Genomic DNA, 14,558 nt, shown 5'->3' on the forward strand with positions numbered 1-14,558 from the left:
GAATTATCATCAGATATTTCTTTGTTCAAAATAGTTTTTAGATCAGCAAATAAAATGAACTTAAAGCTTTACTGTTACAAAGGTGTATGTTATTTAAATAAGTATGATTCTTTGTGATTGACATCACCCTTCCTCAACTTCAGAAAAAAAGATGAGAAAAAGAGGGCGAGAGAATGAGAACTTATTCTAAATAGTATAATAGGACTCTTAAAAAGTTTCGTGTTTATACAAATGTAGATTTTATGGTTTCTGAAATATCAGACTGTTACATCAGAAGACATTTCTAGCAGCGACGGAAAGTGATAAAAATAAATAAATTACAACCTTACAACTGATAAATATTGTTTTTACTAGAAGGTGGCACTTGCAACTAATATTAAATCTCAAACCCACATGCTAATGGGAGAAATTGGTTATTCAAGATAAAACTTCTGTTTGGCAATGAAATTGCTACCAACTATAAGAATTTATTAGAGCTTCCCTTTATTATATGATATTATAGATCCTAAAGGACCTCCTATCGGAGAAGCAAGAGTTAAAATAGATAGGCTTTGTATTCAGTCTCTTCAGAACCAAATTCTGTGCAGGGAACAGCCTGGACAGTCAGTCCCCTGTGTGAATCGTGCCATTTGATGAACAACACAGAGCCACACTGAAAGCTGCAATGTTTAAAAAATGTCCAGATGGAGAAGATTATATTGGAACATTGAGAAATAATGACAGAAGGTGGCTCATCAATTTGAGAGTTGATAGCTGATGCTATGAAAAAGTAAAGAAATGTTTGAATGACCAAAGTAAAAAGATCTAAAAAAAATAAAAAGCAAGTTTGTTCTGCTGTCATACTTCTAGGGAGAAATCTACCTGATAGTTTATCTGAGTTGAAGCTTTTTTTTTCTTTTCTGAATACTTGGTATCCTCACCATATGGAATTACTGATGAGTCAGTAAGTTCAAAAATTTGTAGCATACTTCAGTTTCTGAGAATTTAGAGGGCACTTGAAAATTTCACTGACACTTAAAATTGGAGAATGCCATTGAAGTTAAAGAGTTTTCATGCTCCACTCTCCTGATTAGCAATGTCCCTTTTTCCCTACCCTGTGTCAGTTGAGCGTTAAAGTAGGTGGTTAGAAAAGATAAAAGCATTCTCAGATTTTTTGTTAATTTCTTCAGAAATTGCTGAATGCTTCATTAGGCTCCCAAAACACAAGCTGTGATGAAGTTCCTTGATATAGCATTTAATAGGATAATATACATAAAGTGATGGAGATGTGGCCATAAGGGGATCCAGTTCTTATTTCTTCGACCCTGCAAATATAGTCAAAAAGCATTGCTATCCACCCCACCTAACTATCTACTTTGCAGTAAAGCACACTCAATGAGTCTCACCCTGAACACAGAAATTTCAAGAAAATTTTTAGTCTTATTTTTAAATAACATAACCAGGCATGAAGTATGCAATACAAACAAACATGTAAACAGAAACAGAGCAAGTAGTAATGACAAGAAAATGTTTAAAATTATAGAGTATTTCCAGAGAAATAAGAGAAAATATATTAACTATAAAACAAGAAAAAGAATGCTATGGAAAAGAAAAAAAAAATCAAAGAATAAGAAAGATCGCCAAGAAGTTAATTTACTTTCTTTTTAAATAACCAGTAAAATTAAACGATTTTAAAGATAAAGTTGAGAAAATCTTCCAGATTCGGTAACAAAATAACAACATAATATAAAATGGTAAGTATGGGGGAGACTGTAAGGGATTTAGACATTTAATCTAAAGATTACAATGTCTTAATAACAAGCATTCTAGAAGGATGGAATAGTGAAAACAGTGGAAGGAAATTGTCAAAGAAACATTCAGAAAAATTTCCTATACTGAATAACACAAATATGCCCACTGAGTACAGACAATAATAATAAAAAAAACACCTCTCATATTTCAAAGAAAATATCATTATGAAATGTCAGAGATATTAGACTATCTTAAAGATTTCTGGCAGGTGACCGGCTGGCAGGAGTATGAAGTAGGTCACAAATTAGAAATAATGACACTGTATTTTTCAGTAGAAACAAAAGTCAGTGAAACAATGCCTTCAGATTATGACAGTTTCAGCTTAAAATTCTATACTCAGCCAAAATACTAATCAAGTGTCAGAGCAAAATAAAGGTATTTTCAGAACTTCAAGGTCTCAAAAAATTTACCTCCACTGTGTCTCAGGAAATTATCAAAGACTCTAGCAGGAGAAAGTAATAACACATGAGCGAAAAGGGATCAAGGAAACAGGGGAACTACTCAGAAAAGCGGTGAAGAGACAGCAGCAGTCCCCAATCTTTTTTGGTACCAGGGACCGGTGCTCCTATGAGAATCTAATGCCTGATGATCTGAGGTGGAGCTGAGGCAGTGATGCTAGCGCTGGGGAGCAGCTGCGAATACAGATGAAGCTTTGCTCGCCTGCCTGCCACTCACCTATTGTGCGGCCTGGTTCCTAATAGGCCACTGACTGGTACAGGTCAGCAGCCTGGGGATTGGGGACACCTGCTCTAGGGTAACAGCTGCAGAGTAAATGGAAAGAGGAACTAACTCGTCACATCATTAAGGAGGAGGTGGCCTGGAAATTAAATACTTAGAAAAAAAATGGAATAGATTGCCTGATATGTTTAAATATTTTATTTTTTTAAAAAAGCTTCACTCATATGAACATGAAAAGTTTTCATGGACCAACTAGAAAAAAATAAGGATAGGTATACAGAAAAAATTAAGGTTCGGTATATCAGTTTCAAATAGTGAAAAAATGAAGTAATTATTAACATTAGAATGAAATGTTATTTAAGAAGGAAAATGCAATCCTAGCTCATTATTTGGCTTTGCTTTGAATAACAGAATTAAAAATATGAAAATAGTGAACATTAAACTGGATGAGAAGATAAATGGTTTGGTTAGGTAAAGGAATTACATACCTGGCATAAGCAAAAACTCAACAAAAATATCTAAAATGGATAAATAAGAAATAACAGCAAAAATGTGTCATGCAAAAATATGGAAGTATATACATGAAAATCAATATTATTGAAACTGATTGTTTTGAAGCAGTTTAACTGGAGCATAATTTGGATAGAGCAGAAAATCTATGATTTTTGTTATTACCTTTCTGCACTATTGGCATTATTTTGATAAAAAGAAAAACCATATTAAGAGCCAATAATAAATTATTCTTTTCCACACAAATAATATGCATTTTAATATCAACAACAAAGAAAGTTTCTCCTATTTTGGATTCAGGATATATTCACTCCTTATGCACAATAATAAGGAATAAATGTGTAAGCTGGAAATATTTATAATTGTGACTTAAATAAATTTGTGATTTCATCTTTGAGAGACTATACTCTAAAACTGAGATATAATTTATAAGAGCACAATCTTTGAAATCAATGGAAACACCATATTTAGTAATGACTGAATTCATTCTAATAATGCAAGAGAAATTGATTTTTAAAATTTAATGTATTTTATCAAAAATTAAGTTTCATGAGTAATGTGAAATTGTTTATTTAATTGTTTTCAAAAAATGACTAGGCACTCAGTAACTTTCATTTTCATTTAAAAGATGTTTATATTGCCAATTTAAATCATAGGAATAATTGGCTCACAGACTTAGAGCTCTTGGAGAAGTAGTTTAGTAAGTATATGTAACCACGTGGTGGTGCTCTGCTGTGGATTCAATAAATAAAACCCCGTCCGTAACCATGAAAGATTCCTCAATAACATACAGGATGTTTATGCACATACAACGAATAAACAGTCATTGATTAAGGACCCACCATGATGCCAAGATGATGCTAGGTGCTGCTAAAGAGTTTTGGCTGATAACACGAAACATTTACTATAGGTTTTTTACCTCTTGTGTTATTTGAAATTTGTAAAACCACAAGGTATAGAGTTATTTAGTAAATGTTAAGTTTTATTTGACATAAATGTGTTCTCTATCTAGGGATTTACTGATGGAGACCTATTAAAAATTCAGTTTGGAGGAGCAAACGTCTCTGGGTTTCAAATAGTAGACTATGATGATTCCCTGGTATCTAAATTTATAGAAAGATGGTCAACACTTGAAGAAAAAGAATACCCTGGAGCACACACAACTACAATTAAGGTACATTTCTATCTGTCAATATCTACATCTACATCTGTATTAATGCTTATCTATATGTAACTGCTGGCTAGTAGCCTGTTTTCTGGGACACTTTAGGAAGCAGATAAAAATCTCAATTTGTTTCAGCAATTAAAAAACAAATGCAATGTTGCCCACAATCAGACAAAAAAAATCTTTGAAAGCTAAGTGTGATGCACTGATTTGAAATAAGTACTACCAGACTCATCTCTTACTTTCCACGGGTTTGGCCGCATTGAGTTCTTCACTTGTTTATTCAATGTATTTTATTGGGTATATACATACATGCATATATTTACTTCCAAAGACTAAATTATTTCTCCTGTTGATAGGAAGTCCCCCCCTCCCCCCGCCCCTCTGGTCACCTTACTGAGAGCAGAGTAAAAGTAAAACCTGGTAAAGAGTAGATGAAGGAGTGAGTGGGATGAGTTGATGTTCATTCTTTATAAAACCAAACTTATGAAAATTAAGAGCAAAAGTTGCAAAACATTTTTAGATGTACAGTGATTTTGTTTGTTTATTTGTATATTATAAAGCAGATTGTGTACGAATCAGTCAAGGACAGTCTTATTTCAGTTGCCCTCACGGTTATGTTTAGACATCATAGAGAGGCTTTGTGTTGTTTTGTTTTTCTACACATTACAGAAAAAAATATAGAAATAGATGTTTGGCTTCAAATTTTTGTCTCATTATGAGACTTTCTAGGTAAGGATTTTAAGCTTTGAAGTTTTCTACTTTTAGATGTGTAAATGGATCCTTAATTTTCAGTCAAATTCAGGAGAGCGGCCCACAGAGTGTTAAAGAATAACTCGGAGTTAATTTTTTTTCTCAAAACTAGGTGACTTCTTGTTTGGTGACCTTGATTGAGATTCAGCGTTCATACTGTTTATAATAGTATCATGGGCTTCTGGGAGTATCATGATGTAACAGGCAAATAGACACCTCGTCTTTCAAGTGTCAGTGTATAGTTCCATCTGTGCTCCATAGAGGTCTGACTGCCGATCCCATTCTGTGGAATTGAAGGCTTGCATCCATTCAGAGATGACGCCATTTAAGTTCTCTGATGAAGAGCGCATGTGGCATTCATTTTCAAAAGAAACTAAAGTGCTCTTTTTGAATACTCTATTAGTCATCTTGTTGCCTCCCACTGCTGCCTGCTGTGAGAAGGATGAAAGCAAAATGAGATGATTTTTTTTCTAGTGGAAGTCATATCATTATTAAAGTTCATGTGTCATGCTTGAAAATGCAAAGTGAATTCAGGGTGTGAGAGATCCTGGCAAGGCATTTTAACATTTTTGCCAAAATCCAGCATCAGGCTTCACTCTTTCGAGAGCTTGCCTGCTAACCTTTCTTTGCTTCTTTTCCACGGTAGCATTTCCCTCCACAGTGCCTCCATTTTGGCTACTTCTGCCAACGTTCAGAGAAATCGTCGCAGCCCCTCGTTGTGGGGTGCTGCAAGGAGCATAGGTGTATCCGTTTAAAAACACGGGCTCTGGTTCACTGTTTGACCCCAGGCTCAGCGTTCTCATCTCCGTAATGCAGTAGCGGCTGTTAATTCCCAGGTTGCTGTGAAGATTACACAACATTTACAATGACTTAGCTTTGGGTACATAGGTGCCAATAGGAGACATTTTATATGGCTTTTGAAGTTTGATCACAATTACTAAAAATCTGTGGGGAGAATATGACTTTGAGTGGGAGTTCTTCCTAAAACAGACACATATTAATCATGGACTAGAGGGCTGGGAACTGGATATATATAGAGAGAGAGATAGGTGGATATGTATATATGTGTGTATATGTATGTATATATGTGTGTATATATACATATATATCTATATAGTCCTACTGCTAATAATCTGAAGTCTAATGGAGACAAACATGAAATAAGCAAATATAATAGAGCACAATGCATGTAAAATATGCCAGCTCCCTGCATACGATTAGGGCAGTATGAGGGAAGGGATGTTAAGGAAGGCTTTCTGGAGATGGGATGCCAGAGCAGGGCTTTGCATGTGGTTGGGCAGGAGGAAAAGCATGTGAGGGTGTTTGACAAAGAGCAATGTACACAGAGACTCAAAGTGATGCAGTAGCGTGACAGAGTTAAGGAGACTCAAAGTGCAATGCCTGCCAACTATTCCTTCAACAGGCTTTCCATCTCAGTTGATGGCAGCTTCATCTTTTCAGTTGTTACTCTGACCAAAAACTTGGAAATGCCCTTGACTCCTCTCTTTCCCCGGTATCCCACATCCAATCTGTCAGGAATCCCATCAGCTCTGCCTCACTTCTTACCACCTCTTCCGTGAGCACCCTAAATCCCACCATCATCGTGTCTCTCCCAGGGTCACTGCAATGGTCTCCTGAACCAGTTTCCCTGCGTCCACACTTGCCTCTCTATCTTCCATGTCTGTGATCCTTTTAAAATATAAATTAGATTCTGTCACTGGTCTGTTCCAAGCCCTCCAAGGGCCCTCTGTTTCACCCAAAGTAAGGGCAATCATCCTACTGGCCTATAAGGCCCTAAACATTCTGTTTCCGAGTCACATGTGACCTCCTCTCTCGGCACTCTCCCCCTGCTCACTCTGCTTCAGCCACATGGGCCTTTTTGCTGTTCCATAAGCACAAAAGGCACCTTCCCATTTTAAGGTCTTTATGCTGGTTATTTCCTCTTCTGAACTATCCTCCCCTTAAACGCTTACATGGTTAAGCCTCTTGCACTCTCCAGGTCTTTGTTCAAATGCCATCTTCTCAAGGAAGCCAATAGTAGGCTCTCTATTTAAAATTGCAATCTCTCTACCCATTAGGGTATGTCCTGTTTCCCTTTCTCGGCTCTATTTTTTCCCGTTTTTACTTCCTAGTTTACTGTATTTATAATTAGTCTATTCATTACATAGTTAATTGTCTGTCTCCTTCTGCTTGAAAGTAAGTGCCACGGGGCAGGGATATTTTGTTGTTGTTGTTTGTTCACTGATAGATCCCAAGCTCCTAGAATAAGGACTAGTGCATAGGAGCTATTGAATAAAGGCTTTCTGAATGAACAAAGAGAGGAAAGCAAAGGGACTGTGCTAGCTCCTACTATAAACTCCTAATCCAAGTTCTGGAAGTAAGAAAAGCCATCTTAGAAAAAGCAATATGGAATTTAAAACCTGAAGGAGAGGTAGGAATTAGGAGAAAGAAGGGACAATGGCTCTGCATAGAGAAAATAAGATACATAAAGTCCCAAGTGTAAGGAAAATATGTCCATAAGTCTGGAGGTTGACTAGAGGTGCTTTGAGGGAATTCTCAGAACTAATACTTTAGAGACATGCAGGACACAGACCTCGTGTGCCTAAGGAATTTTTTGTGTCATTTTGAGAGCAGTTGGGAAGTACTGCAGAAGAGTGATAATCATGGTTTTGAGACAGGAAGTTTACTGTGCCTGCCTTGGTGACAAGAGAGTGCAAGAAGTACATGCGATGGCAAGGGAGCTTTCACTAAGATACTGCAAACAACATAGGCGACATAATAATTGAATTGTGGTTTTGGCATGAGGATGGAGGAAAATAAATGTATTTGTTGAATTTGCCAATTCTTTTAATTTCTGTATTTTTAAAATAATAACTGCAAAAATTATAACCATTCATAACATTGATATAAATTCAGTTGAGAGATATTTGTAGATTAAAAACAAGAATCTGAAAGGCAGTCTGCATCATTTGTATCTTATTGACCTCAAATCTCATTCAGTGGTTTGCACATAATAGATATTTGTTGAAATGGAGCATAATAAAATGAAAAACATAAACACTTTGAAAATATCTAATCATTGAGAAAGAAAAAATGGGTAATTATTATTGCTAGGAAATTTGGTTTAAATTTCTGCCCTTTTATTCAGCCATGACAGTATGATTTAACTTGATGAAATATAAAATGATGAAGTGATCAGATCTGAACCATCATGGCACCCAGATTTAAAAATGGGCATTTTACCTTCCTTAAGATTTCTTTTCAAAAAGAGGCAGATTATAAAGATGATTTATCATTATCTCAAAAATAATTTACAAACATTTCTATCTTTAGATAGATGAACTTTCAGTGTTTTGGGTGTCTTCCACAACTTGTAAGATATAACTATGTATTCTACCTTGCCATACCAACAATTTAAAGCTTAGTTCAACTTTTGTTTCTGTCATGTCCTGCTGGTGTTGAATTTAACAATAATATATGACTGACAATTGTATGGCATTTAAATAATGGCTTTCCCAAAAGAATCTCATTTTACTCAGGAAACGATTAAAGCACAGACTCAAATTCTCTTAATTGCTATCCTAAGAGAGTTATTAGGCCTGTCTGAAAATAGTATAATTTTTTTCAGTCAAGTAATTAGTGTTGTACATTAAATAGTACCCTGGTGGCCTAATAGAATTAATCCTGCTTCTTGAATGTTTTAGCTGACCAAAATCACAGCTGGTACATAGGTGTCTCCTACTCTTGATATTAAAGCATTTTGCCACACAAGAATCTAGAGGTTTGACATGTTTAGTTCCTTATATTTTGTGGTTGAAAAAATGTAGAGATGACTGAAATAAACCCATGAATTAAAAATCTGATATTGACACAATTACATATTTTGTAAAAAATAATTTTTAAAAAGTTGCACTATTTAAATACATATTACACCATTAAAAAAGGCATTACTATTACTTAAAATTATAATGCAGAATATCTGGGTTCAGCTCATTTCCATATTTCTTCCTCTGTAGGTGATACCGAAGATCTCTCCAAAACTATTACCATGATTACATAAGTGCTAATTTAAGCACACAATAAAAAGTATACTAATGTTTATAATTTTTTGCTGAATCTATGAAACGCCAAATGGTTCCTCTGTATCTCAAAGATTGTAGTGGCTTATAGGTAGTTATCTCTGAACTCCAGATGCTGAAATGAAATCCTAAATTACTCTGGAAACTATTTGTTGTACTTTTTATGTTACAAAAAATCAGGAACTTTCACCTTTTTAGAAGAGTCAGTCCTAGGAAGAGGGGTGAGGCAGGGGGGAGAATTTATGCAACTAACAAAATAAAAGATCTGCTTCCAAGAAAGTCTTTATCTACCTCTGAATGAATCAAAAAAAGACAATGTATTGATTTGAGTATCTTTTTTCTATCTTGATGAATCTGATTAATTTTATCTGAAAATTTGAAACATTTAGTGAATCTAATGTTTCAGGATATAAAAGTCTTGGTTCTTCAGAAGGATTTTCAGTCAGGGTCAATAGCCAACAGGATAATTTAGGCAAAAAAAAAATGTTGTTTTTAATGTATTCCTTTTACATGAGTCTTTATTCACAGTGAATTTTAACTTATTTTTATTGTTTATATAGAATACAATAAAGGATGTTAATTTTTGTTTCTTGCCAATAAAATATCTTTTCACCCTTGGCAATATGATTTAGCTTGTGTGCTTATTAAAGATGCTGAGGATTTTTTTAAGGCTTTATTTATTTATTTTAGAGCAGTTTTAGGTCCACAACAAAATGAACAGAAAGTACAGAGATTTCCCACATACCCCTTTCCCACACACAGAGCCTCTTCCAATATCAACTTCACTCACCGGAATGATATATTTATTAAAACTGATGAATCTACATAATTATCAAAACTCCACAATTTACATTATGGTTCACTCATGGTGTTGTACATTCTGTGGGTTTGGACAAATGTATAATGACATGCTTCCATCATTATCATTTTATACAGAATATTTTTATTGCTCTAAAAATCGTCTGTGCTCTGCCTATTCATCTCTCCTCCCACTCCCAACGCCTAGCAACCTCTGATCTTTTTCACTCTCATAGTTTTTCCTTTTCCAGAATGTTGGAATCCTATAGTATATAGCCTTTTCAGATTGGCTTTTTCACTTAGCAATAGTCATTTAAAATTCCTCCATGTCTTTTCATGACTTGGTAGCTCACTTGGCAGCTCATTCCTTTTTTTTTAATATGGATTTTTTTTTTTATGGTGACATTGGTTAACATTCAACAGTAAGAAATATATATATTGCTTTGTGTGTTCACCACCCATAGTTAGATTTCATTCTGTCACCACATATTTGATTCCTTTTACCCATCTACCACACCCTTCCCCCTCCCTCCCAATAGCTGATCCCTTTTTGCACTGAAAATATACCATTGTCTGCATACATCACAATTTATTTATCTATACTGAAAGCACATCTTGGTAGCTTCTCAGTTTTGACATTTATGAATAAAGCCGCTATGAACACCTGTGTGCTAGATTTTGAGTAGATATATGGTTTCAACTCCTTTGGATAAACATGAATTGGTGTGATTGCTGGATCATATGGTAAGAGGATGTTTTCTCAAAGTAGTTATACCATTTTGCATTCCCACCAGCAATGAATGAGAGTTCCTGTTGCTCCACTAATGTTGAATTTTTATGATTTTTTGACTTTATGACATTTCAAAGGGCACGTTCAAAGGGCTTTATAGGAAATTAAAGATGACCTTATCACAGATAGCTCTTTTCCAGAATTTAAGCTGCAATTAAATTTGAAATTATGAGAAGTGAATACTTTTAATTTTATAATATATTTCTTAATACTGTTCTTTTTCCTGTGGCTCTACCTTGATTCTTGGACATTGCCAAGAATCCTTAGAAAAAAAAAAAAAGAACTTCCAAAATACTTCTTATAGGCTAATTTGTTTTTCCTAGAGTTCATCGTCTTTGACCAGGTTGATAATTTTGTAAAATGAAGAAACCGAGAGTTATATTGTGTAAGATTCTCTAGAGAAATATCATTCAGCATGTAATATTTTTAACTAAAAAATTGATGCTATTATTAAAATGATTATGTAAAATTTATCAGTCCATAAAACTGTTACATGGAACATTATTTTTATGGAAAGCAATTGGCGTTAAGGAAATCTTAAATATGGTAATTAGTTTGGGCAATGCTGATCAAACAAAGTTAAACTGGAATGTTATTGCAAGGTGTCTCAGGGCCTTTAATATACCAAGTTCAGAAACATTTTCTGAACTTATTGGATCACAGACTCTTATAGATCAAGATAACGGTTTTCAAAATATTGTAAAAACAAGCTGATTTTACATAAAGACGGTAATCAGATGAAAAAAGAATATAAAATGCTGGTCAATAACATTCATTTTTAGCATAGTTTACAACTCACCCAGCTTCTCATTTCCTCTAACTCTATTCATTTGATGTGGTATTTGCCACACAAGGGAACTAATCATCCCAGTGTGCCTAGGACTGAGAAGTTTCCTGGGACTATTTCTTTCAAAACTATGACAGCCCCATGCTAACCTGGATGGTTGGTCATCCTCATTACCCCAGAAACACCTAGATCTGTACTCAAATTCCACCTTTATCATAGTTTCGTGACTCTGGGAAAAACATAAATTGATAACTTGCAATCTTCACTTATGAAATTAGAATAAAAATATTTGTTGCATAGGATTTTTTTTAAAAAGGCTTAATAGGGAACTATTCAGCTCAGGTTTGGCATAGAGAGAAGTAGGACAACATGAATTCTTTTTTTTTTTTCCTCCCTTCCTTTCCAACATCACTACAAAATAGAAGAGACATTGCTCTATATATTTCATTGATAAGAGATCTTGGGCACTGATACTTTAGTTAAGCTGCCCAAGGCAACCAAGCAGTAAATGGTAAAATCAGGTCTTGAGCTCTTTTTTTTTTTTCCAGCTTTTCTTTTTTATTAGTTTGAAGTATGCAGTACATTGGTTAGACATTTATATAGTTTATGAAACGATCCCCCTGAGCCTGTCTTTTGATGCTATATGCCATGCTTTCTCAACTACTCAATTCAATTTCAACTGTCAAAGAAAATTTGGAAAGTAGCCATTCATGGGAAATTTTATAAGACTTTCATAATACTTAGAGTCTAATACTTTTCTATTTTAGCATGGTGTAGGTAATATATGTTTAGCAATAGGTGCTATCATTACGATGACCCATAAAATTTTATATTTTAGCCTATGTACATCCATTAAATAAATTCTAAATGTACATTGAAGTTGTTTTTATCCCCTCTTTTTTTGGCTGTCAGAATAATGTTTTCTGGTATTAATGAATAATTATGGTAATATATTCTTGAACAATGTCTGATGAATATTGGGCATAAAAACATCTTTACAATATATATTTCATTTCATTTGCAAAAAAAGTAATCTTGATAAGCATACATTTAGAATGGAATAAAGAGCATGTTTGAAAAATGGACCATAAAAACATTTTCCCAGATTTCTTCTTAAAGTATGGATATGATGTGATTGTGATACAATACTGCAGAACATAATGACCCCCCACTGAAATATAAATTTTCAACTCAGCTGAGGGATTTCACAGAACATAAACATCAGGGCAGCGATGATGCATTTGTTTTCAAAGAAGGAGATAGTTATGGTGCCATCATGTTCTCTTCAAATTAATTTACATCTAGTTTAGTGAATGGTAGGATAAAACCGAAATATTTAACTATCCAATCAAAATGTGAACATATTTGTTTAGAAAAAGAAATGAGCCACATATGCAGAACATAAACAAAGTGGAACTCTGGATACAGAGGCTGTTGATTTTCTCTTGGCCCAGAATTGTGTTTCTATGATTGTGACTTTTAATTTAAAATGATAATAGGCTTGAGACTTGATTAGATTTGAACATTTTAAAAAGGTTGATTTTTCTTCTTAGTATGATCTTGCTCTGAATCATAATTATAACATGCCACATGGAATTAAATGCTTTTAGTTCATTCAACCTAATCTTATTTTTTAATGTGGTTCATCAACATCTAAAACACTCAGCAGATAGCTTTATAGATTTCTTGTAGTAATATGAGCAAGTTGACTCAGTGAAGATTTTGGCTTTTAACTATCATAATTTTTTAATACAAATTGTAGTACTTTTTAAAAATATCCAATTTATTCATTTTAGGTTGTTTCCTATTCAGTGACCTAGATTATTATAAAAATTACATTGTCAATGAACTAATTGTTGTATAAGAAAGCAAGTTAATCTATGTTTTTTTTTCCACTAAGAGAATAGAAAGGAACATTTAAGTGAGGCAGATAAATCCTGATATATCTTTTATTTTTTCCAAAAAGTCTTTTTTTTTTTAAGTAGATACAATGTTTTTGATATAATACAGTTTTTATTAAATGGTGCGTGGGTATTATAGAATACTTGAAAAAGAAATATAATCATGTATGTTTCTTCCCTATTATTACAACCATTTTATTTTCTTTCCCTTCTTTGTTGAAGGGATATCACCATTTTTTAAGTTATTCTCATTTTGGGGAAAAAATAATTATTTCACTTATTTTATAATTAGCATTATTAATGTTGTTACATACTTTTATTAGTATTACTTTTTAATTGCTGCATAATACTTTCTCAAAGAAGGCGGCACAGGTTTTTTTAACATTACTGTCAAAAATTTAGGTTGTTTCTAATTTTTGCTTATTATAAATAGTACTGAAATTAATGTCCTTGTATGAAAATTTCCTATATTTGAGAATATTTTCTTAGGATAGGACTGCATATTAAAAAAGAAACAAGACAGGCAACTATCTACCATTGGACCAATTCATAACACTATAATGGGTACATTGTAATTATCTGTTTATATATCTTTTCACTGGACTGGGAGAGAATGTGAGTCCCATTAGGACAGGGTCCACTTCAAGATCTCTGATCCTCCCTCCCTCCCTCTCTCCGTTCCTTCCTCCCTTCTTTTTTCCTTCCCTTCTTTCTTCCTTCTTTTCTTCCTTCCTATTAAGTCCCTTCGATGTGCCCAGCCCTGCCCTCAAGTCTGAGAATTCAGTGGTAACAGACAAATCAGACAAGTTTTCTCCTTCCCAAGAGTAAATATTCTAGTAGAGAGGAGAGATGAAATAGATAAATAAATAATACATGAGAAAGACACTCGGATACTGGTAGAGACTGTGAAGAGTATAAACGAGATTATGTGAAGGACAGTGACTGGGAGTGGGCTGGACAGGAAGGGCATCCCAGAAGAAGTCATATTTGAGCATATAGCTGCAACTTAAAGCATGGACTGAATTAGTCACTTGGAACAAGGAGGATTGATGTGGAAAGGCAAATTTAGACAACTCCTTTGAACAATTTATTTATTTATTTTTAATGAAGGAAAGAGGATAGAAATTGGAAGGAGAAACAGATCTAAGAAGCAGATATTATCCCTATCTATCTATCATCTGTCTGTCTGTCTGTCTGTCTGTCTACCTGTCTGTCTGTCATCTGTCTATCTCTTTATTTGTGGTAGTAGCTATTAGAGAAGTTGACTTGCCAGTAGAAGATACAGTAGGGAGGAAAAAGGCGGATG

At 34.2% G+C, this 14,558-nt stretch overlaps 1 protein-coding gene across 10 annotated transcripts in view; it reads left to right on the plus strand.

The window, feature by feature from the left end:
• The window catches only part of GRIA2 (glutamate ionotropic receptor AMPA type subunit 2), a 122,746-nt gene that overhangs the window by 74,582 nt on the left and 33,606 nt on the right, over window positions 1-14,558 (plus strand). For all 10 annotated transcript variants that reach the window (XR_005655705.1, XM_039876236.1, XM_039876235.1 and 7 more), the window contains one exon: window positions 3,992-4,153. Coding sequence is in view for 9 of the 10 variants with exons in the window: in XM_039876236.1 (XP_039732170.1) it covers window positions 3,992-4,153 (162 nt within the window). In the remaining variant the exon portion in view is untranslated. The remainder of the gene's footprint in view (window positions 1-3,991; window positions 4,154-14,558) is intronic.

This window comes from Pteropus medius, unplaced genomic scaffold (genome assembly GCF_902729225.1).
Source record: "Pteropus medius unplaced genomic scaffold, Ma_sr-lr_union100, whole genome shotgun sequence".
Classification (NCBI taxonomy): Eukaryota; Metazoa; Chordata; class Mammalia; order Chiroptera; family Pteropodidae; genus Pteropus; species Pteropus medius.